This window comes from Acipenser ruthenus, chromosome 11, assembly GCF_902713425.1.
Source record: "Acipenser ruthenus chromosome 11, fAciRut3.2 maternal haplotype, whole genome shotgun sequence".
NCBI lineage: Eukaryota > Metazoa > Chordata > Actinopteri > Acipenseriformes > Acipenseridae > Acipenser > Acipenser ruthenus.
The window spans coordinates 3,995,748-4,017,797 of NC_081199.1; the positions used below are offsets into that span (position 1 = coordinate 3,995,748).

The 22,050-nt window shown below is 40.7% G+C and overlaps 5 protein-coding genes and 1 non-coding gene across 7 annotated transcripts in view; 2 read left to right on the top strand and 4 right to left on the bottom strand.

Moving 5' to 3' along the window:
* Positions 1-868: 868 nt before the first annotated feature.
* Positions 869-2,893, bottom strand: LOC117428251 (polyubiquitin-like). The gene is made up of 2 exons (XM_034047126.3): positions 2,738-2,893; positions 869-1,938 (listed from the first exon to the last, which is right to left on the bottom strand). The coding sequence occupies exon 2, from the start codon at positions 1,916-1,918 to the stop codon at positions 1,448-1,450; it is 471 nt and encodes a 156-aa protein (XP_033903017.2). The 5' UTR covers positions 1,919-1,938; positions 2,738-2,893; the 3' UTR covers positions 869-1,447.
* Positions 2,894-6,241: 3,348 nt separating this feature from the next.
* LOC117426989 (serine/arginine-rich splicing factor 9-like) lies at positions 6,242-10,467 on the top strand. Its single transcript, XM_034045287.3, has 5 exons — positions 6,242-6,377; positions 8,134-8,310; positions 8,677-8,852; positions 9,099-9,271; positions 9,788-10,467. The coding sequence occupies exons 2-5, from the start codon at positions 8,153-8,155 to the stop codon at positions 10,004-10,006; spliced, it is 726 nt and encodes a 241-aa protein (XP_033901178.1). The 5' UTR covers positions 6,242-6,377; positions 8,134-8,152; the 3' UTR covers positions 10,007-10,467.
* On the bottom strand, positions 10,065-14,169 carry LOC117428506 (glutamyl-tRNA(Gln) amidotransferase subunit C, mitochondrial-like). Its single transcript, XM_034047600.3, has 5 exons — positions 13,828-14,169; positions 13,512-13,562; positions 12,709-12,878; positions 12,375-12,478; positions 10,065-12,142 (listed from the first exon to the last, which is right to left on the bottom strand). The coding sequence occupies exons 1-5, from the start codon at positions 14,014-14,016 to the stop codon at positions 12,081-12,083; spliced, it is 576 nt and encodes a 191-aa protein (XP_033903491.3). The 5' UTR covers positions 14,017-14,169; the 3' UTR covers positions 10,065-12,080.
* Positions 14,170-14,350: 181 nt separating this feature from the next.
* Positions 14,351-14,423, top strand: trnak-uuu (transfer RNA lysine (anticodon UUU)). The gene has a single exon. It is a non-coding gene; the product is annotated as a tRNA-Lys (tRNA).
* A 199-nt stretch (positions 14,424-14,622) lies between these two features.
* Positions 14,623-16,967, bottom strand: LOC117428507 (TP53-regulated inhibitor of apoptosis 1-like). The gene is made up of 2 exons (XM_034047601.3): positions 16,352-16,967; positions 14,623-16,061 (listed from the first exon to the last, which is right to left on the bottom strand). The coding sequence occupies exons 1-2, from the start codon at positions 16,496-16,498 to the stop codon at positions 15,984-15,986; spliced, it is 225 nt and encodes a 74-aa protein (XP_033903492.1). The 5' UTR covers positions 16,499-16,967; the 3' UTR covers positions 14,623-15,983.
* Positions 16,968-19,412: 2,445 nt separating this feature from the next.
* Positions 19,413-22,050, bottom strand: part of LOC131739378 (small G protein signaling modulator 1-like) — a 36,221-nt gene continuing 33,583 nt past the window's right edge. For both annotated transcript variants that reach the window (XM_059032937.1, XM_059032938.1), the window contains one exon: positions 19,413-22,022. In XM_059032937.1, the coding sequence (XP_058888920.1) occupies positions 21,934-22,022 (89 nt within the window). In that variant the 3' untranslated portion in view covers positions 19,413-21,933. The remainder of the gene's footprint in view (positions 22,023-22,050) is intronic.

Consider the following 22,050-nt stretch of genomic DNA (forward strand, 5'->3'; position numbering starts at 1 on the left):
GTAGTACCGTTCAGTATAAAGAGTCCTGGGGTATGCAGGGTAGGTGCTTAAAGCAATCAGGGCTATCCCAGCTCTGTAAAACGGTATTCAACTCCAGTGTCTTTACCTCTGTGTGGAGGTTCATCAGATCCCCCCTTAGTTGCCTAAACCACTGTTATTAAAGAGGCTCATTTAGGCTGATCTGCGCTCACCGATGTTTCAGCTTTGAGTGGACATCATACTTTACTGCCGTTTCTCCTCAAACTTCATAAATACACAAGTAAACACTCCTGCTTCTGAGATAGCGTGTGTGCTGAAGTTGTGGCTTAAATTAACAAAGTTTAAGTAATTGAGAAAGATAATGCGTGAACACACAGGCAATGATCATAACATAACTCTCTTCATTTGAGAAGAGCCCATCTTGAACTCAAGCAGTGCTCCATTTTATGTGATACTAAATATACATTTTGATTTGGTGATGCTATTAGTAGTAGTAGTAGTAGTCGTAGTAGTTGTAGTAGTAGTATTTTAAATGGTAAACTTTAAAGAGTGGTGTTCTGATACATGACGTTTCAGGTTGGAATTCAATATTACATCCAGGGCTCTGTTCACTTTAAGGACTATTTTGTTAAGAGCTGTTTATCTAAAGATTACTTCAAACCAGGTTTACAGTTCATGACCACCTTTTCAATGAGGATAGATGAGAAGTTCATTCTGATTTATAAAATTAACAATTCAACAAGTTCTGTGTATAGCCCCATCCCTCCTCCCTCACCCGCACCCCATTCCCACCCCCCAGCCCCCACCTCACCCCCCACCTCACCCCCCAGCCCCGACCCCCCAGACACACACTCACATGTTCAGTAAGTGTCAACCTTGATGCAACAGATTCACTTTTTTTATAAATTTTTATTTCATTGCAAATCTATACAAAAGTAAAACGTTACACACTCAAAATATATCATTTTTAAAACAGGGACACATTAGCTGTTACAGACAGGTGTTACGATCCTTGACACCCAGCAGATGCACCACATTTTCACAGAATCACTGCAACAGGAGAGCTGCATGGCCCTGATCAGCTGAATCTCTCAGAAAAGGACAGAAAAGGAAACGGGGTGCCAGCCCGGCCAATGGCATTGTGCAAACTAGCAAGCATTCACAAGTAAGTGCAAGAAAGGTGGTCTTTAACGTTTGTGCTGGGGGATGCCAACCACGTTATATAACCCCTTAGCTTAGGGAATGTAGCAAGTATTTTAATACACAAATAATAACTTAAATGAAACAACAAAACAAAAATGTCATAAACTTGTATATACATATATATATATATTTTGGGGGGGGGGGTTGTTTACAGTATGTTATGTAAATGCTAAACAATTAAGTCATACGCAGCTCCACAGTCACTGTATTAAGGATAATCAGTAGGGCTGTAATTATGCTTTTATAGATCAGGTCCATGGTGCGCTTAGCCTCCTCTCAGACGCAGGTTCAATGTGATGGTAGTATGGGGCCTGATGTTATAATCCTCCAATTTCCTGCCGTCTTGAAGCGGCTTGGATTCATAGAGGAGCACCTGTTGCTCCGGTGGAACCTTTTCCACCCGATAAACCTTCTGCCGGAACTCGGTGACCGTCTCCCCCGGGAAGATCTCGTATGTATGCGTCTTGCTCTTGTCATTCTGCAAGAAGACTTGCATGGACTTGGGCTCGGTGAGCAGCACCAGCACGGTGTCTCCGTGCTCCAGCCCGCACTCGCTCAGCCGCCTCCCCTCGTCTTCCAGCTCTTTGCGCCCGTTCTTCTGCATCGCCAGTTTCTGCCGGAACGCTGGAACACTGACCCGTCGCTCGATCTCCTGCTTCAGCTGCCCCACTGTGGCGCTGGGATCCATTTCCACGGGATAACAAGTCCCCGTCAAGGTCGTGACTTTAATCTGCATCTTCACTTCGAGGATAAGCGCTGCGGATGGGAGAGAAAGAGAATGAAGATGCGTTCATTATTTAGATCTGCGGAACTATAGGGTGATCAGTTGCTATCATCTCATTTAGTTTAGGTTTTTCAGTTCAGGAGAAAATATGTTTACTATTACACTAGCCTGCCTCCCAGTCTCTCAGATCGAATCCCTATTCCATTCCGCCTCCCAGTCCCTCAGCTCTAACCAATAAGAGCCAGTCCCTTAAGTCTACGTAATAAGTCACACTGCTTCCCAGTCCCTCAGCTCTAAGCATTAAGCCAAACAGCACCTCAGCCTCTCTCTTCTGTAAAATCATCTAAAGGAAGAGCGCACAGGACCGCGCTGCCTCCGCTATAGTGACTCCCGGACTGTATTACATGTTCTATTCGGATTTAGGGACACTAGTAATTGACAAAGACTTTGATTTTAGAGTTTAACCCGATAAAAAACGATTGAACCCCAAAATATAGCTATTAGTATTATAACGTATTTAATGTGTAACTATTATAGAACAAAGTTGCTTCATAGAGAGATATATTGCAGGTAATTACATCATCATTCAAAATACGTGAATCGATATAGCACATTCAAATCTCATTGTAATTATAACTAATATTGTGATATTTGGAAATAAATGTAACGGTGTAGTATAGGCTACTTTTAGACACATCTACTCTTTTAGTGCACATGCCCAGCCTACTGCCTTTCCAGTTTGTTAACTCTAAGGTGTTACAATACATACTTTAAGAATACATTTTTAAAAAATAATAATAATAACGGTAATAAAAATCTCACACTGCATACCTTCGAGTTAGACGGTGTTGTCTCTCGTGCGGTAATGTAATATTGACGGCGGGTTGTATTGTTCTCTCTCTTAGTTTTTCTGCTCCCAGTTCAGTTCAGGTGCGCTGTTTCAGGTCCTTCTCTCTGCCCTGTCCGCTATTCGCCTCTGTGTTTTAAACAGTTGATTTCCTCTTAGCTCCGCCCTCTTGTTTTCATCATAATGCTGGAAGATTCGGTTTTCAAACTCAGCAGACTTTCGGTTTCCATTTCTCTGGCCACTCTGTGTCTGAAGTCAGGGATAACATAATCAGACCTGTTTGTTTAACAGTTTCATTGCAATAACTGCCCTATTAGTTTGTATTAATAATGTGTACACATTAGGTGATTATCCGGCCCCGGGACAGTGTGTTCATGAGTTCGGGATGAAAGTAAACATAGGTGGTTAATCTGGCTCCATTTCATCAATGTTTATAAAATAAGCATTTATCAAATCAAGTTTTCACATAATGAACACGGTATTGACATAGACTAGAGCTGTCCAATCATTTTGGCTGAAAGATTCATGCCCAGAGAATTCTTAAAGAGCCATGACAACAAAATCCCCTAATGAAAAGAAAAGGTGTATCTGGACCTGGCAGTGTTTCTGTGTGTGTGTGTGCGTGCGTGCGTGATTGCGTGCGTGCTTGCTTGTGTGTGCTCTTTAAACAGGTCACATGTTCAGACACCTACACAACATCTGTTGTTGCACTTTGACTTCCTTCTCCCAAAAACTACCAAATAGCGAACCTTCACCTCTGAATCAAGAATTAACACTCCTATTGCATAGCAGTTACACCCATTCCAGGTTTTACTAGGAGCCTGATTAGCCACAGTGTATAGGTAATCAGCTCAGGTGAGTGGAATGGATCCACCTGCTAGGCAATGGGAGTCTTATTTCCATCCCCGCATTGAAATGTTTGTCAAAGATGACTTTCTTTGTACTATTTCCTATAACGCATGTGATGTAAGATGGATTCAAGTGCTGCTCATGAATTAATATGGATATCTTGGCCTGGACTGAAAGCCTTACTTAGTAAGCACTGAAGCTGAATGCTTTGTTGTTGTGAATTTTGTCCACAGTACCAGTACATTGCAGGTTGATTGCTGAGCAGGGAGAGAGCATGTGCCTGTATCTGCGGACACTCTTACCTGCGTGCTCAGGGTAACTCCAGATCTCCTCCCTTTCCTCAAAACCACAGCGAGCTGACACTTACCTTTTCCTAGCCTGATGCTGGAAACCCCCTTGCACGATTATCTGCACTTATTTTTAGACCAGGTATTTATAATGCTTTTAAACAAATACTATAGTGAGAAGAATGCAAATAATGTTTGTCTGCTTGACTGCATCATAGTTTGATCTCATATTTAAAAGCAGTATTGAGTCGGTGCAGCTGTGTGATGCATCATCATAGTGGAGAGGACTGATCTGTACTCCAGTATGATCAAGATGCATTTCCCAGCTTATACAGAAGCTCTCAGGGCACCTGACACAGTGCACAGGTTTTTTTTCTTTTAGTTCTTTCTTGATTAACCAGAATGGGAAGCCAGATTAGTATCAACATCTCAAGGGCTTTCTGGAATACAGCAGAAGCACACAATTCAGACCAGCGACAAGCACAGCCAATCACACGCCAGCACAGAGGTGAAATGCAAAACAGCAAGAGGGGAATTCCTGATGCAAGCCTCAAAAGGATGATGTCATAATGCACAGAGGGTTGATGCAATACATTGAAAGCTATTCAAACGAGAAGAAAACAGAAACAGAAATTAAGTAGTACAAGCTGTTGAAGTGGATTTGAGTCTGCAGCTGATATCAAATTCCAACAGGCTGTCAGGGAGTGCACTCCAGGAATGGAAGTACTACCCTGTGGAATCGGACTCTGTCCTTGTAAACAGCCTGCTATACGGAACAGCACACCATTAAGACCTGTATGCTCATTCCAAACTGAAGACCATCTGTGTACCTCTATTATGACCAGCTCCCTGTTAAAACCATTTTACTATGGGGTTGATTTGATCGACCTGTACCCCGCTGGGGTAAGCCACAGCTGGATTGTATTGGGGGCATTTTAAAGCACTCGGGATTTGCCTTGGATTGCATCAAGCACATATTCATGAGTATCCCTGGCTCAACCCTAAACACAGATGGTGGATACAATCAGGGGGGATTTCCCAGGGCTGTAAAATGCTATAAAATGACAGCTCTGAACAAACTATCCCTTATTCATTATTCCTTTCATGTGTGCTATTCATTCAAATGTACTGCCAAGCTGCAAAGGAATAAACCACATCTCTATTGATTACCCATGCTAGTATAACTGCGACGCTGCACTGCTCACACTACTGCAAACCATTTCCTGTCAACCGTGCAACTGCAACCAATGGGGGATGCGTGCCATTCAAAAGCTGCTACTGCTGGAGAAGTGAAGGAGTGCAGCTGTTTGATGTCGTGACTCTCAATGTGGCCAGAAGATGTCAGGTGTCCTGGCAGCTAAACCTGCTGGAGCCGCTAATCAATCTGGCATGCTTTCTGATGAAACAAAAGTGCGCTGAGGGCTAACTGTGTTTTTTTTTTTATATATAAAAGCATGGTTCAGAATGCACGGTCTCCACCTAGTGGCTGAACATTTGAATTATCAATTGAACAAAACCAATGGGACAACCAGTAGTATCTTCTACTAGACAAACTGCAACGTATAAAAGTAGTCTGGTGGTTGTGGTAGCATTTCCTGCAATACTGACACGTGGCTCAGTCTTCAATAAGGTAATGCACTTTAAAAAAATAATAATAATTTTGGACAAGAGCTTAATTGCTGGTATTTGTCCCAGTAACTAATTGAAATCAGGCACCTCTCCAGCACCCATCTGTTTACCTGTGTATGAGATGTTGCCTAGGGTTTTAATTATAGTGCCTATCCTCATAGTCTCAGAGTGGTTTTTACCAAATAACAAAACAAACTAAAATTGTGATAAATATGGGCAATGTGTGCAGTGGTTGCATAAAATATTTGCACGATGATAACCCTAGGATCTTGTCCATCATTTGTTTCCTACACCTGTTAAGTTGAATTACTTTTTGTTCAGCTTCCTTTTTTAAAAAAAATATATATATATTTTGATTACATTTTTAAATAATATACATGCAATCTTACAATAGAAACATTATATATAACTTTAACATTTATATATGTAAACATCTAAACCCACAACGCATTCCCATACCTTCAGTGATAATTATTACATACTTGTACATATACCACAGTTTATAACCACATTGCATCTGTAAAGAGTAAACACTGATTCACAGTCTGCAAAGACCATAAAGATATGTATTAGCTGAAAGGAAGCAGTTTATATATCAATTTGGAGGTGGAGGAGAAAATATGGAGATTTGGTAGTTTTGAAATCTTTATAAAGATGCAAATAGGGGTCCGTGTCAAACGATAAGAGGCGTATTTACGGAATAGTAAAATGAGGGCGGTGACACGCACCATCTTCTTTATGACCTCTGAGGAGGCGGGCGAAGGGAAGAGAAGGCGGCCAGGCTTGTATTTCCTGCTCCGGGGGAAGCGAGAGCCTACCTGAGAAGAGGATCACTAATAAACATACGAAACAGACACAGGTAGGAGAGAAGATTTGTAATAAAAACGACCGAAATGCACTAATAACGAGTGCTAGTCAGTAGAAACCGCACGCAAGGAGTTATTTCCGACGACTGATCGGAGTAACGTAACCCGAAGTAAACCTTAACAAAGGATATAACTAACGAATGAAGGAAGGAAGGCGGCGATTCAAAAGTGAAACTGTTTTTAATTACGGTGTGCAAAAAATGCGCTCCCCTCTATCAATTAGCAAAATAAAACACGAGCCTAGAATGATAAGCACCCGTTGTATTAAACACGGGCCAGTCCGGTTTCCCTTTCTGGGTAAAAACACGCTTTCCGTGCGGCGTGCTTCTTCCAAACAACATCTCCGGAACTGGTGGGTCAGAGTCGATGGCAAGGCCGAGAAATTCCCGGGGTGCACACAAGCGGTTTTTTTTTTCATAAACAATAGCTTATCTACAGTTAGGCGCGGGGCACATTTTAATACTTAAATACGGTTACTGTAATGCTGTAGTAAGTATTTTAAACCTTAGTTTGAAGCCTTGTGATAACATTGTATTTTTAATCCATAGAAACACGTGGGGGAGGGGAGCTGTATGCAGGCACGGCCGTGCAGAACCCCACCATTTTATCAATACCCAATTGGTTGTAGTAGTCGACGTGCTTATAATATAGCTGTTTACCTTGGTGTTTAAATTGCACCTTTCGTTGCTGTTTGTGTTTGTATGGTAGTTTAAACAAGATTTTAACCTTTTGTACTGTCTCCAACATATCTTCAAAGTATACAAGGCTAAAGGTAACGAAATAAATACATACAGTACAATAGATCACAAGGCTGACACACTAGTTGTAGGTTGTACCGTTGTTCTTGACATTAAAATAAAACGAATAAAGAAATAGGTGGATGAACAAACGGTACCAATACTGCCTTCCTCCTTCCTGTGCAGTGGAATGCATTCGTCTTTTGCAAGGTGTTTTTGTTCAACGTGTGGCTTTTTATGATTTGACAATTCATAATCCTTAATTGAATGGTTTTTTTTTTTCCTTCAAAAACATTGTTGCAAAATGTATTTATGCAAATATTGCTTGTTGAAAAGGTGCTCAAAGCTGGTCCACTTCTGCACTGGAGTTTCAATAGTCTGGGATATACTGCATTAATCCTGCTCCCTGCCTGTTGTGTGTAATATGTATATACCAGCGGGACTCAACAGAAAAGAATTAACTCCAATAAATATAACATTTAAATAAACAAAATTCATTCAAAAGTTGTGCATGCTGATGCACTGGGGAGGCCAAATCAAGACTGATCCTCAGAGCCAGCATTGCATGATAATATAAATACAAGTTTATATAAGATATTAATTAGAATTAATAGATTTAAAGATAAGTAAAAATGATGTCACAATAAATAGAACACCATTACATCATGTAAGAATAAATCATGGATTTGAATATAAACTAACAAGTAGTTGTCATGATGCCAGACACCTATAAATACCTCCAATAATTTGATTCAAACACATGCTCCCTTAAAGATATGTACAACATATTGAAACGTTGGGCAGCTGGCTCTTTGATCTAATATATATATATATATATATATATACACACATATATACACAAACAAATGTGTAGTGGGCACAAATGTGAATTGTGAAAGAATGTGGGAAACTGCCAACTAGGAATTAAAAACTGAGATGTTGAAGTGGTAAATGATCAAACTGAAAACATGGCTTGTATGGTGCATCAATCACCCCACACCTTTGTAAACAGGGCAGGTCCCAGCTGAACCATGGGGGATGGGAGAATCTACGTGGGGAACCTTCCAGCTGATGTGCAGGAGCGTGACGTGGAGGATCTCTTCTACAAGTATGGGAAGATCCGGGACATTGAGCTGAAGAACAACAGGGGCACCATCCCTTTCGCCTTCGTCCGGTTTGAGGACCCAAGGTAAGAGTGCTGGGGGGTGAGACATGAGGGGCTCTGTACAGTACATTGCAAAGTGTCAGGCTTGGTCTGGTGGTTGTTGCAGTCCATTCAGTGATTGGAACAATGACCTGGGCTGGGATAGAGCCACAGGATGGACGTCACTGGTCTAACATTTGGTATCTAACTAGTGCAATGGGAATTCCTTAGTCTTGGAGAGGGATGTAAACATTTATGAGAATACATTTGCAGTGGTAAAAGGAAATGGGAAGGGGAGCAGCCAGTAAACGTATTTTCAACAACACCACTTTTATAATGAGAACCGTTCCTATATCTTGTTAATCATACAACCCATGCAGTGGATTTAATTTATTTTTCCCCTCTCTTTAGGGACGCAGAGGATGCAGTGCATGGAAGGAATGGGTATGGCTTTGGAGACTCCAAGCTGCGTGTGGAGTACCCACGTTCTTCATCCTCTAAATTTAATGGCCCTATGGCGGGGGGAGCTCCCCGGGGCAGGTTTGGACCCCCGTCTCGAAGATCAGAGTTCCGGGTCATAGTTACAGGTGTGTACTTGAATTGATGGGATTCATCTTCTCCCTGTCTTTGAAACTTCTTTTGCATGGACATTTTTAAACTGCAGGCTGTGCAATTGTTCTTCGGTCTTCTCGAGCAACTAGTTGGAGACATATCTAGCCAACAACCACTTCAACAGGTCTACCTGACTTCTAGGCACTTAAATACAAATGTGTTGGCACAAGAGAGGGGCTCTCATGGAATTGGTCTCTTCACCCCCCCCCCCCCCCCCCCAGGTTTACCCCCGTCTGGGAGCTGGCAGGACCTGAAGGATCACATGAGGGAGGCTGGGGACGTGTGCTTTGCTGATGTGCAGCGTGATGGGGAGGGTGTGGTGGAGTTCTTGCGTCGGGAGGATATGGAGTACGCACTGCGCAGGCTGGACAGGACCGAGTTCCGATCACACCAGGTCAGTGGAAATGTCATGCTTGCTGTGTGAGGCACATGCTGTGCTTTGTCAGCCTATTCAAAGCAGTTAGTGTCTTGGTTTTTTATATAAACCATCTACAAATGATTTTTGCATTTAGTAATATTCACCTTTCTAATACAAACAAACTATTTAATAACCCATAACTATTGGTCAAACACAAGCAATTCTTCTAACGTTTTATGTATAATATTGGTTGGTGGGGGGCAGATTAAACATTAATTTTTCAGTTTTGGAAATGGGTTATTTGCTAGTTCTGTATGGGGAGTAGGATACAGGTTGTTAACTTATTTACTAAATAAAAGCTTATTCAAACCCAAGGACGTTGACCCTAGTGTTTTAGCAAAGTTATTGTATATACAAGTATGAGTCTTTCAGAGGGTTAGACTTTATAATCTGATCAAATGATACATTTCCACTGGATACAAGCGGCTAGTCCTTCATTTTTAATTACCCTGACCCTGCTGTGTTAACTGTGAGTCCTCTCCTGACCTGCAGGGGGAGACGGCTTTTATCCGAGTCCATGGCGAGAGGAGTTCAAGCTGGGGCCGCTCCCGGTCCCGGTCTCGCTCCAGATCTAGGGGTCGATACTCCCCGTACCAGAGCCGGGGGTCTCCTCGCTACCAGTCCCCTCCGCCCAGGCGACGCTCTCTGTCCCGTCACAGCCCCCCCCCAGCCCGGCAGCGCAGCAGCCCCCCACCCCGCCACTACCGGTAAAGAGCAGAAGCAGGACGGCAGCAGCTGGAGGGTGGCTTTGTTTTTGTGGGAGAAGGGATTTTTTTTTTTTTTTTTTTTCTTAATTTTATTTTTTTGGGGGGGCTGTCAGTAATTTACATTCCACTATCAGGGTTGTCCCTCAGAGGCTCCAGTCGCTATCCAGGAGCCAGATATCTTTCCCTTTAGTTTGCTTCAGAGGTTGATTTGTGTGTGTATAATAGATTGCATTGCTTTGACCTCTATGGATATCCAACGTTTTGGAATAAAGTATCACAGCTTCTGAAATGGACACAGGTATGGGACACAGAACTCTCCCCTCTTAGAATCTGGCGTTGTCTCATTTTTAGGACAATCCTGTCTCCTGGATGGTGGCTGTTGGCTTCTGTCTCTAGACACTGAAGTGCTGTGTTATATTTTAGTTTTTTTTTTTCTTTTTAAATAAAAAAACAAAACATTTTTAATATTTCTCAAGTTTTTTTATTTGTACTAAAGATAAATGTTTAGGGGGTGTAGGTCTGTGTAAGCAGCGTTTCAATTTCCAGTAAAAGGAATACAGCAGTCCGTTTCATATCTGGACCAGAGTTAGGGCAGATATGTAAAAAGTCAGATAAATGAATCCTGATTTAAATACCATTACACAACTGTAACAATTACTATATTTACACAATTATTGTTTTGAGATTCAGCTTTTATTAGGGAGTGCCCCTAAATCCCTTGTTTACAAAGGTACAGGGTATTAATGCTTGTGACAGGGCAGCCATGTGGGTGCGTGCAATTGCTGCTGAGTGACAGGCAGGAGATCGAGACGGAGGTTGAAATTGATACGCCCCGCAGGCAAACAGGATTTATTTACATATCAACACACTGAACCGCCCAGGCGACACTACCAGCAACGGTAGCATCCACACACACACACGTTGGTAAACTGCAGCTTCTTTAGCCCAGTTGGCTTTGGTTTTGCCTATACCTTTTTTTATACCTGCTGCCCTGCTGGAACACACCTACCTGCTGATTAGATTCCACACCTGGTAATCACACACAACAGGCAGGCTCTCCCAGGAGCGTCAGGTACTTCATTAATTACAATAAATCCACTCTACTTAGAATATGCATTTACACAAAAAACCCTCTTCATGTGAAGGGCTCCTGCCCTGCCACAGTGCTGTGTACACTTGCAATGGTGTCTGGTCATTTACACAGTAGCAAAATGCATAGGTTTACGCGGGCGGGGGGGGGGGGGGGACAAAACGTGCTTTTGCTTTCCTGTAGCCATGTTGCATTAGCGCTGTGCATGTGGGTGACGTTGCTGAAGAGCTTGATGACGGTGGATAAACACGACGGGCAGCTATGGGATGGGCAGGTACACAGCGGATTACTCTACACGTGATTTGCTCACTAATAAAATCTGTTTAAGAAAACCGCTAGGATTGTGTAGGAAGAACCTGCAGTTTTTATAATTATTTTTAAAGATTAAATCACACAAGTTGGCATTTATCAATTACATTTTTTAAGTCAATTAATGAAATCTGGCTAAAATAAATATTGAACAAACGCTAAATAAACACCTTTTTAAAAATAAAAAAAAATCTGTCTGCCCTGGTATTTATTTTTTTAATGTAGATTACATTTTGTTCTTTACTGAAGATTTTGGAAAAGACTAATTGGTTTAAAAGAATGTTGAAATTACAACCCTTCATTGCTGTATATTTTATTTCTGCTTGGATGTGCCACTGATGGGAGTCCATCAGTTGCTAGCAGTTTCTATCAATGAACGGGTATGCAGCCTGGATTCACGAAGCACTGGATACCAGCAATCACTCCCTTTTCTTTTTCTTTTTATTTAGTAGAGTCTTTTTTCACTATACATCTGGATTTTTTTTTTTTTTTTTTTACATATTAATGTATGGGACATAATACATTTGTGGGTTTTTCATCATAGTTGTCCGATATCTGTTGCATGGGTATTGTACTGAATTTGAACAGTGTAATTGTCATTCCTCTGCTGGATAAATTCCTAAGATGATTAACCTTCAGACTAAGTTGCCTGAATGCAGAAACTTGATTCTGGATCCAGTCACAATTCAGAGTTCTTCAGTAAACTGCTTCTTTCATCTCGTTCTGGTAGGGGGATGTTCCCTGAAAGGGAAACGCCAAGCTGTCAGTCTGCTGGGAATTTGTTTTGTATTGCATGGCAGATTAGTCTGGCTGTATCCTTAATTACACATTCAAGGTGTTTGTAAACACATCTAATTCATTCTGTAAATGCTGAAACAATTACATTTAAAACAAAACAACAATGCAGGAAGCATTTCTTATTTAATTCTTTTTTATAACTCCCAACTATTTCTCCTTGTGCTGGATTTCTCACCTGGTGGGGCCACAAAGTATTCCTCCACAGTGCGTCTGGAGGTACGTAGCAGCTGTTCTGCACAGTCCCCTTCCCTCACACAGTCCTGCTGCAAGTACAGCTGCCTGCAAGAGTACCAGGTATACATTTTAGTGATGAACAGTACTGAGCAGTGTACACAACACATTGAGCAATTCAACGGACACTGCAAAATTCGGTTAAATCAATTGAAATATAAAAGGTCCTTGTTTTTCACCTGCCTTCCTCGAGCACCACATTGTTATTCAATAGTCATACCAGGTGTAGTCTTCCACTACCTCTTTCACACACTTGTGTTCCTCGCTGCACCTCTTACCTGTCCTCAAGCACAGAATCCATAGGCTCCACCCCCTCAGTGTCAACAACATGGAGCTGATCAGCAAATCGGATTGCTTTCTCCAGCCTAGCCACACCCTCTTGGTTCCTGAAATCCACCAACGCTAGACGCTCCAGTCGATCCACAAGATCTGGGGACACCCTAGTAACCTGGGGAGGGGTGCAGTGTCACCATTGCACATACAGCACACATCAGTACATGCTGAAGTGGTCTGTCTTCACCTACGTGCATAACAGACCTAGACAAACTAAGCCAGTTACTTACAGTTGAATGGATGTCCTGATAATGATAAATTGCAGGTTTTATTTGTAAATGTTGAAAACATAATAAATGCCATATTTGCATTTGTTGTCCTTTTTAACTACATTCTTCTTACTGCTGAAATGTTCATTATAAGGGCCATTCTGTGTCCCCACAGTGCAAGTGGATTCTGAATGCCTCAAGAGCAAACCCTTACCCAATCAAATAAAGCATTGTTTTTCTAATACACCATAACATCATTTTCTTGAGCTTTTTATACATGAAATAAATATCTGAATCATTACTATCTAGATTAAGACCAAGATAGTTCAGAAATGCTCAGAATTTATCAAAACAGTAATTCCATGAAAATGGACCCTACACTGGTATGTCAGTCCCCAGTAGTTTGATCATCAAACGGTCTTTAGTCTAAGATGACTTGTTTAATCCTCATAGGGTGTCTCATAGCCAGTGTTGGTAACAGTATAATTAAATAGCCTTATCCATTCAGGTTATTATATTTTTAGAGACGCAGACCTTACCGGGGGAAGCTGGCTCTCGCTAACCGGTTCCCATGTCGGGCTCTGAGGCACCTGTAAATAAACAACACAACTGTAACTGAGACCCAGAAGGTTCAAAACCTAAAATGACTCTCCAAACGCAAGAATATATTATTATACATTCACTTTTAGATTAGATTTGCGGACCTTAGACTGTTAGTATCACAACATCACAATTATAATAGATTATATCAAGGCTAAACCTATTATTACAATTTACTTAAGGGGTTAACAAATGTGTAGCTTTAAACTTTTAAGAGATATAATCGGTTTACGTTCAGTTTTACAGCTTGCTTACCTTTGTTTTGGAACCGTCAGTGGTGGAAGCTGTGTGATGTAACCGACAGCACAAACGAAGACTCCAGCCCCCTGCAACAAACTCTCCTCCAGGACATCTAAGAACTCCACACCGCGGACTGGCAGGCCTCAATAACAACTTCGAGCGTGAACCGCTAAAAATCAGGAATCTCAAAGATTTGGATGACATTCCAAACACTACTCCAGTATATCATAAATAAATATATTCAACACATCACATCCATATATATATTCATTCATTAACAGGATCCTAAGTTTCCCTACTAGCACGTTTACGAGAAACCATGCAGCAGTTGAGCGACCCCTAGCACAGATTGAAGTAGGGCAGGATGTGCTTTTAAAATAAATATATAAACCGATGTCCACACTTGCAGAACAGAACGAATTCTTGTAATGTTTCTTTTTTCCCTAATCGTTTGCTCTCAACGATTTTACTCTAGAAATATTTAAACATTACATTATATTGTGGGATATATGGACCCCTTTCGGTACTATATGTCAGAGCCCGGATAGCTCAGTCGGTAGAGCATCAGACTTTTAATCTGAGGGTCCAGGGTTCAAGTCCCTGTTCGGGCGGTTCATTTTTATAAAAACAAATAAAACAATTACAATATCATACAAAAATCGATTCAAACTTCTATAAAATACATTCTCAACTAATAATGCACAATATTCAAGTGAAAAAACAATCTGAAACCGCTTGGGTTACATTTCACAGCAGTACTTTAATTTCTCCACAAGGGGCTGCAGTTTTACAAAGACAAAAAAACTCAAGGGCTGTCAAACTCAAACCTTGCGGTCTTTTAATGAGAATCACAAACACAAATAACATGTTTACATTTAAGAGTGCCTTAAAGAGGTCAAGCACACTTAATTTTTAAAATATTGATGCTAAATGATAACAGCAAAAGTACCAGGATGTGACACATGACTGGCTGGCAGGCTATTTTACAGCATAATGATATGCAAAAGAAAAAAAACACATCACAGCAGCAGCAGGTAACAAACCTTTATTGGTGAGAAAAGTCACTCTACACACACACACACACTCCCATCTCTCACATCTGGACAAAACTGAGATCGCTAGTAATTAAATGTTAAAGGCATGGTAAGTGCAGGCAATGTTTTATTATATTGTTTTGTTCCAGTTAGCAAATAAACATGTATTTATCAAAGCACCATTAGATCCTAAATCTGTCCATACCTATTCTGTTAAAAGCGAGAGTGAAAGCGCCGTTGTTCCAGCAAACCAGAAATATTAAATATTGATTGAAACACCTAGCTCTCGACCTAATGCCAGGACACTACTGAACACGTGTCCTGCACCTCTCAGGATGCAAGGCATTGCTGATGAGACCGTGTAGTTCACCGGTTTATCTCCAGCAGATAAACGAGGGTTTTCTAATAAAACGTTTGATAATATCCAAAACTGTGCATGTGTGATGGTGTAATGTAAGTGCTGTGTGAAGTGGATTGCTGTGTGTGTGTGTGTGAGATCGGGGTGTGTGTGTGTGCAGAACATTTGTTTGTGGTACACTAATATTTTATGTAAAACATTATCACAAAAACACAATCTGAAACAAAAAATAAATAAAATCAGAGTTAACATTATGTGTACAAGGACTGGGAAATATCAATTACAAATGTAAACAACCCAGACAAATAACACAGCCTGTTGGTAAACAGACACCAAGGAACCAAATCTTAAACAGGATCATAGAACATTGCAGCTTTGAAATGGGGACGACTCCAAATCCGGGCTACACAATAAAAACGACATTTAATAAGCATTATCTTTACTTTCTATTTTTAGAAACAGTCTCGTATTGTTCTGTTTGAAAGATCTTGGGTCCACAACACAGCAGGGCTCCTCCACAGAGCGTCAAAGAAAGAATACATGGTCCTATATAGGGGTCTCACTATGATTCTATACAGCTAACATTATGTACAAAACAGTATTTGCATTAACAACGTTTTTCTTCTCGATTCTTCACATGCAATTAACAAGACCTAACAGGACAGTCTTTACAATGTTTTAAACCCTGAAATCAACCCATTCAAACTGATGTCCACTGGGGCCAGTCTGGAGGACTGGCTTGCTGAAATGTTTTGCTGGGGGTCGCTTAAATGTCAAAGTCAACTTCCAGGTTTCTCCTTGTTGGGTCCCATGAACTCGACCCCTTCAATCGGGATGTCCTTGTCTTTGATGGCTTTCTGTAATTGGATAAATACATTGAAAATCAATTACGGTCACAATAACGGCAATTCTTATAAACAACGACACTGAACAGTAAGCAATGTTAACGCAGTCCACGATTATCGATGTGGGTGTGTTACATACAGCAGAACTTGCTGTATATATTTTTTTAATGTGGTCGTTCTTGGCATTCGGTACCTTGTGAGCAAGTCTAGTATCGACACAAAGATAAGCATTTTTTTTAAGCATAAGGTTAAAATAATAGCTCCGATGCTGTGAAGTGTTCAATAATAACCGCACTGTTTACCTGCACACACTGTTGGTAGTTTTTGAACATTTCAATGCAGGGATCGCCGCTCCGATCTCCCTTGAGAAACTTTTCTGCAAACCAGCGGTTAAAACACTGATCGTATTCCCGTTTGAGCTCCGTGCATCCCTCCCCTACACTGTTCATCCTCGGGTACAAAACAAGAACACACACCAACAGACACTTCCGCAAACCGCAGTTACCGACACAATCGAAAAGGGCTATTCTCCCTCTCCCTCTCCACACAAATGACCTTTCAAAATGAATGGAATTCCCTTCCCCAGGTGAATATTCAATGTAACCTGGTTAATAAATCTACTACGTGTTTATAGTGGGGCTTTTTTACCAGCTAGAAAACCACGTGGTGTGTAAAGTGACCTCTAGCGGAGAGTCTCTTTGTTATGACGTATAATGGATCTCCGGTTGCATTAAAAGGGACAGAACATCTACAGCGGGTGTTTCTTTATGAGGCACATTCGTATACATTAAACAAGCGTTTATAATATGAATGCTATTAAAGGCGTACAATAATATAAAGGCAACAGACCTACAGTGCTACTGATCAATGTCTGCCTGTCATCTTCCTGCATTTTAACAACGTGTTTACTGTATCAAATGCAATGATTAATATAACTGTACACCCCAGCTAGTACCTGTTGCACGCCTATGAAGCCCTCCCGTAAACTTGACCTCTTTAATGTTCCTCCGGGCCATGCTTCTCCCGTGTTTAATGTTCATGGGTTGTCTACTCCCATGTATGTTTGTTAAATGAAACTACATTCCTTGGAGTCTTTGTGCAATATATTACCACTGCTAACCACGTCTAAACACGTCCTTGTCTCTCATAGCATCACTACATCTTCACAAGCCCTGTCTTATTGTTTTACCGTTGAGCTGATTTTTTAAAATATAATTATTTTCACTCCCTTTGCAGCAAAGCATTTCAAGTAGGGTGACCATATGACTCCATGTTCAAAGGACCAGTTCAGGCTTTTAAACTTGCACCACAATGCATTCTGGTAAGTGTAGTCCAGCTGTAAATTGTACCAGAATGCATTGGGGTGTGAGTTGAAAAGCCTGGACTGTCCCAAACTGTCCCAGTGAACATCGAGTCACATGGTTACCCTAGCACAGGGTTTCCCAATCCTGGTTCTGGGGCCCCAGTGTGTCTTCTGGTTTTCATTCCAACTTCAATTGCTTAATTAAACCCTTAATTTAAATAATAATGTGCTTAATCGGACCTTTTAATTGTTGTCAGCTCCTAAAAAGTTGCCTTAAGTTACTTATAAAATTGTATAGTTAACTTGAAATCTCCAACTGTTTAACCGCTGAAAACAATCTAAAGGCCTACTTAAAGTAATGGATAGTTCAATTAAGGAAGTGAGAAGTGAAAACCAGAAGGCACAGTGGGTTCCCAGAACCAGGGTTAGGAACTCTGCCCTTGAAGAGAACGGCTGCTGTGCCTGTGTGGGTAAATGACTGCCATTGTCATCTGTGGCTGCTTGATAAGGACTTGACTGCAGTTCCTTCTACAGCTCCTCTACTCTGTATTAACATTAGTTAGAAAGTAAACTGTGCAGTCTGTTGCCCAGGCGCAGGGACACAAGCCAGCTCTTCCCATCTTGAAAGCAGTTCAGCGATTATGCCACTCTTTCCAAGACAAACAGCACACGCCTGCTCCTACAGACAGCAGCATGGGCTTCCAAAATAAACTTTGTTAAGCAAAACTGAAATTAAAAAAGGACTGATCAATTCTTTAAATAAATAAATAAATAAATAAATAAATAATGCATAAAGGGACTCGAAAAACACACACATTGAAATAAGTGAAAAAGCTATTGAAAAAAATAACAATTACATGTTTATTGTTTTTTTTTAAATACATTGACCATTTAATATATACTTATATATTTAGATTTTTGTATATATATATATTTTGTGTTTCTGAACAACCATAAAGAACAAACAACTGAGCTCTAGAAAACACGGGTTGTTGTATTTTTTTTTTTTTTTCTTGTTTTTGGTCACAGAGTAATTAGAGCATCAGAACCTGCACATGTTTCCAGAAGGTTGCTGTGATGGAGAGTTGGACAGCAGTGGTCAGGATTGCTAACCCGTTTCCACATTTTCAGAGTCAAAAACCAGGACGCTTTTCTTTTCCCCTTCAATTGGCGCCGTAACAACCCTGAAGCTGTTAAAATAACTGTATATAAACTCGAACCTTAACCCTATCTGCAAGATCACTGATTTCGGAACACTTCAAATCTTTGCAAACAAAAAACACAACAATAGGCCATCAGGTGGCACGCGTCTCCACTAAATCCAATTTAAAAATTGCTGTTCCAATTTGCCAAATTAAAATGCTACAGTCGATACTGTTTGAAAATCAATGGGAATTGGCTTCTATCGCACTCACACATTGAAAGCACGATTGAGAGACACCCTTAACTTCAAACACTTCAGTAGAAGTGAATTAGACAAACGTTTCGCCTCGTGCTTTCAGCAGTGTGCTGTACTCTGATTAAGGCACAAGTTGAATCGTGTGTCTGCTTCACTTTGTTTCTACTGATAAAGCACTCCTTGCACTGAAGCAAGTCTTCACTAGTAAAGCTGACCTCAAGTCTCTTTTATCCAACTCTCCCCACACTTTGTTCTGTCCTCGTATGCAGTACATGGGAAACCAGAGAGCACAGGGATTCCCTTCCAGCTGTACGGACCTTTTGAAAATGCAACATGACAACACGATAATCTAGCAAGCTGCAGCATGGCACATCTTGTATAGTACAGAGTGCTCCACAGAATAAGGATTAGCACAAAAAGAAACACCTTGTTTCCTTATTCTTCTATTTCCTTTTTAATTCGGAAAGCATAGTTCACTTTTACATCATATATATATTTGTGTTTATTTGTTTCCTTTTATACACAGACACTGGTTAAATATATACCAGATATAATGTTTGCCACAAAAGAGATTTTATATAATATATATATATATATATATATATATATATATATATATATATATATATATATATATATATATATATATATATATATAAAATCTCTTTTTTTAAAATTACAGTACAATTCACAAGCAGGATACAGAGACACTTTCTGAAAATGTACAATAAAATCAGACGAATAAAAAAAGAAGAATAATAAATACATGTCATTGAAAACACTGGCACTTTGAACAGTACATTTATTTTTTCTGACCGAGGATACTTAAAGATGTTCTGCTAACAATACTTTCTCTTTAACACGATGAAATGTGTCTCTTGTGTTTGTGGTAGAGCAGCCGGCACTACAAGCATGCTAGCTGTACTGCAGTGTCTATATCGCAGTAACTCTGTCGTGTAGCAGATTTCTTTTTTTTAACTGAACACATTCATGATATGAAACACGTATTGTTTTTTATCAACTTTAGCTACAAAATGAGAGCTGAATGAGCTGAAAGTTTCCTGAATACCAGAAGGATGCTGCTTAACCAGTCCCTTATTTTAACTGTACTGGAAAGACAAAATCCAGATTACTCATTATAACAAAAACAGCATAAAAACTTATCTGATGATGTCAGAGGAACACATAGCTTTCGTATCTGATGATGTCAGAGGAACACATAGCTTTCGTATCTGATGATGTCAGAGGGACACATAGCTTTCATATCTGATGTCAGAGGAACACATAGTTTTCGTATCTGATGATGTCAGAGGAACGCATAGCTTTCATATCTGATGATGTCAGAGGAACACATAGCTTTCATATCTGATGATGTCAGAGGAAGCTTTCAGAAGAAATACAACACTAGCATAAGATACTGTAGTCCATCTAACTCTAAAGATAAAGGGGATGGACACAAGGTTGTGTGTGAAGGGACTGCTTCTCACATGACTGATTATGCAAAGGGAATCCCGATGCGTTTGCAAGAAATAAAAGCTGCATCTCCCAGTAGGAGATCTGTTTGTCACAATGAGAAAGAAAGCAGATTTGACAGACTTTGACAGAGGGCTTTTTTATCCTGCACCTTCTTTTAGTGAACCGCTAAACATTTTGGAACTTAAAAAAAATAAATAAAAAAAATAAAGCCGATTGATTTTTAACATCAATACAAATAACTCAATACAGGGATCGGAGACTCAGCTAATACAATATAAAGAGCTCAGTAATTGGACACCTATGGGCAATAAATCATTAGCATTATATATAGTGTATTAGAAAACGCTTCAGTCTGCTAGCTGGAAATGACTTTCTAGTTTTTAACCTGTCTGAATCGATCGAACCCACACGAGACACTCTGGTCACAGGCTGCCTCTCCCGACCTATCACTCTGGTACTAGATGTGTTCTGACATTCCCCCCAGCTTGAATGATCTGTCAGTCTCTAAGTGGAATGTTGAAGTGTTTTGGCACATTGTCCTTTCTTTATTAAAAACAGGGTTTCATTTGTGTGATTTACAGAATCACTTCTGCTACCTTTCATTTAGATTTCACTGACATCTCCAGTCGGTATACATTACACTCAGCTCCCCACCTCCTCTCCCTTCATATGTCCAGTGGCACCTCTGTTTAGCACATATAAATCCAGGTGAAGATACACTGTTACCTCAACACAATGATTACATTTGTGTGAAGCTGGGGTGAGAGTATGTGCTTCACTAGAGGATAATATGAACTAGTCTTTCCAGCTTGCATGTCTGCTTTTACAACCTTGTTACAGTGCCACCTAGTGATGAAGGACACATAAAACACGAGATGCCTACGGGAATAGAGAACGGAATTTTCCAGATTCTGCGCACCACTCTCAAATCACTGCCTTGCACTCCACACAAAGGCATGGCGTAGTTACGTTTGTGCAGAAACTCTTTATTCTTGTGTGTAAAGTTTAGTATCACCACTAGATTATCCTCTAAGGAAACACATACCCACCTTATACAAATAAAATACAACACACTATATAGTACTAAGATATTGCCACAAATGTTGAGCGGCAATGGTGAAATCCTAAACTCTGTCTTGGTGGGTAAACACTGAAACAATGAACTAATGACGTTTCTAATTGAACAATAAAAGAACACTCAGGACTGTCCATGAACTGCAATCTGAGGACAGCGAAAGCAACTGAAAGAGTCGCTCGACATGCAGTCTCATCCACAGTCCTTCTCCCTCCCCTCAAATCTGCAGCACTGCTGGACACCCATGTGATCTTTATTGCTAAACCACTTCATGGCTTGGCAGTGCTATAGAACAGAATCCTATTCAGGTACTCTAGAGAAGGAGTTCTCTATAAACCCCCCCCCCCCCCCCCCCCATGCGATGCGATACAGAAACCTGACTGATATAAAACAGGCACCACTGAAGGTCCCCAGCTCTCACTTACTGGATGTTCAGCGATACAGTGTTGCAGTAAAACGTATATAACGGCAGAGGTGGCTAAACCTGGCTCTCTCTGATTTATACAAGGGATCCGTTACTGTGGCCTCTGACGCTGGCGCGCTGACAGTGAACAGAACGAGAGAAGCCGGTGCGAGGATGAAGGATGTGATCATGAGTGTGTTTGTAGAGCTTCGTTGTCGCGCACCCCCTTCACTTGTTCTCGATGAGCGTCTGCACTTTGTAGACCAGGTCCCGTGCCAACGTCAGCACACGCTTGCTATTGTGGTGTTCAGCCATTTCTATACAGAATTTAAAAAACAGAAAATC

Bases quoted from the DNA above. Each gene is read 5' to 3' on its own strand.
- LOC117428251 (XM_034047126.3), bottom strand. From the start codon at position 1,918: ATGCAGATTAAAGTCACGACCTTGACGGGGACTTGTTATCCCGTGGAA.
- LOC117426989 (XM_034045287.3), top strand. From the start codon at position 8,153: ATGGGGGATGGGAGAATCTACGTGGGGAACCTTCCAGCTGATGTGCAG. The intron at 8,853-9,098 runs GTGTGTACTTGA...CCCCCCCCCCAG, and splicing joins GTTCCGGGTCATAGTTACAG to GTTTACCCCCGTCTGGGAGC. The intron at 9,272-9,787 runs GTCAGTGGAAAT...CCTGACCTGCAG, and splicing joins CCGAGTTCCGATCACACCAG to GGGGAGACGGCTTTTATCCG.
- LOC117428506 (XM_034047600.3), bottom strand. From the start codon at position 14,016: ATGTCATCCAAATCTTTGAGATTCCTGATTTTTAGCGGTTCACGCTCG. The intron at 13,563-13,827 runs GTAAGCAAGCTG...GTTTATTTACAG, and splicing joins CTGACGGTTCCAAAACAAAG to GTGCCTCAGAGCCCGACATG. The intron at 12,143-12,374 runs GTGAGAAATCCA...TTTCCCTTTCAG, and splicing joins ATACTTTGTGGCCCCACCAG to GGAACATCCCCCTACCAGAA.
- LOC117428507 (XM_034047601.3), bottom strand. From the start codon at position 16,498: ATGAACAGTGTAGGGGAGGGATGCACGGAGCTCAAACGGGAATACGAT. The intron at 16,062-16,351 runs GTAAACAGTGCG...ATCCAATTACAG, and splicing joins ACTACCAACAGTGTGTGCAG to AAAGCCATCAAAGACAAGGA.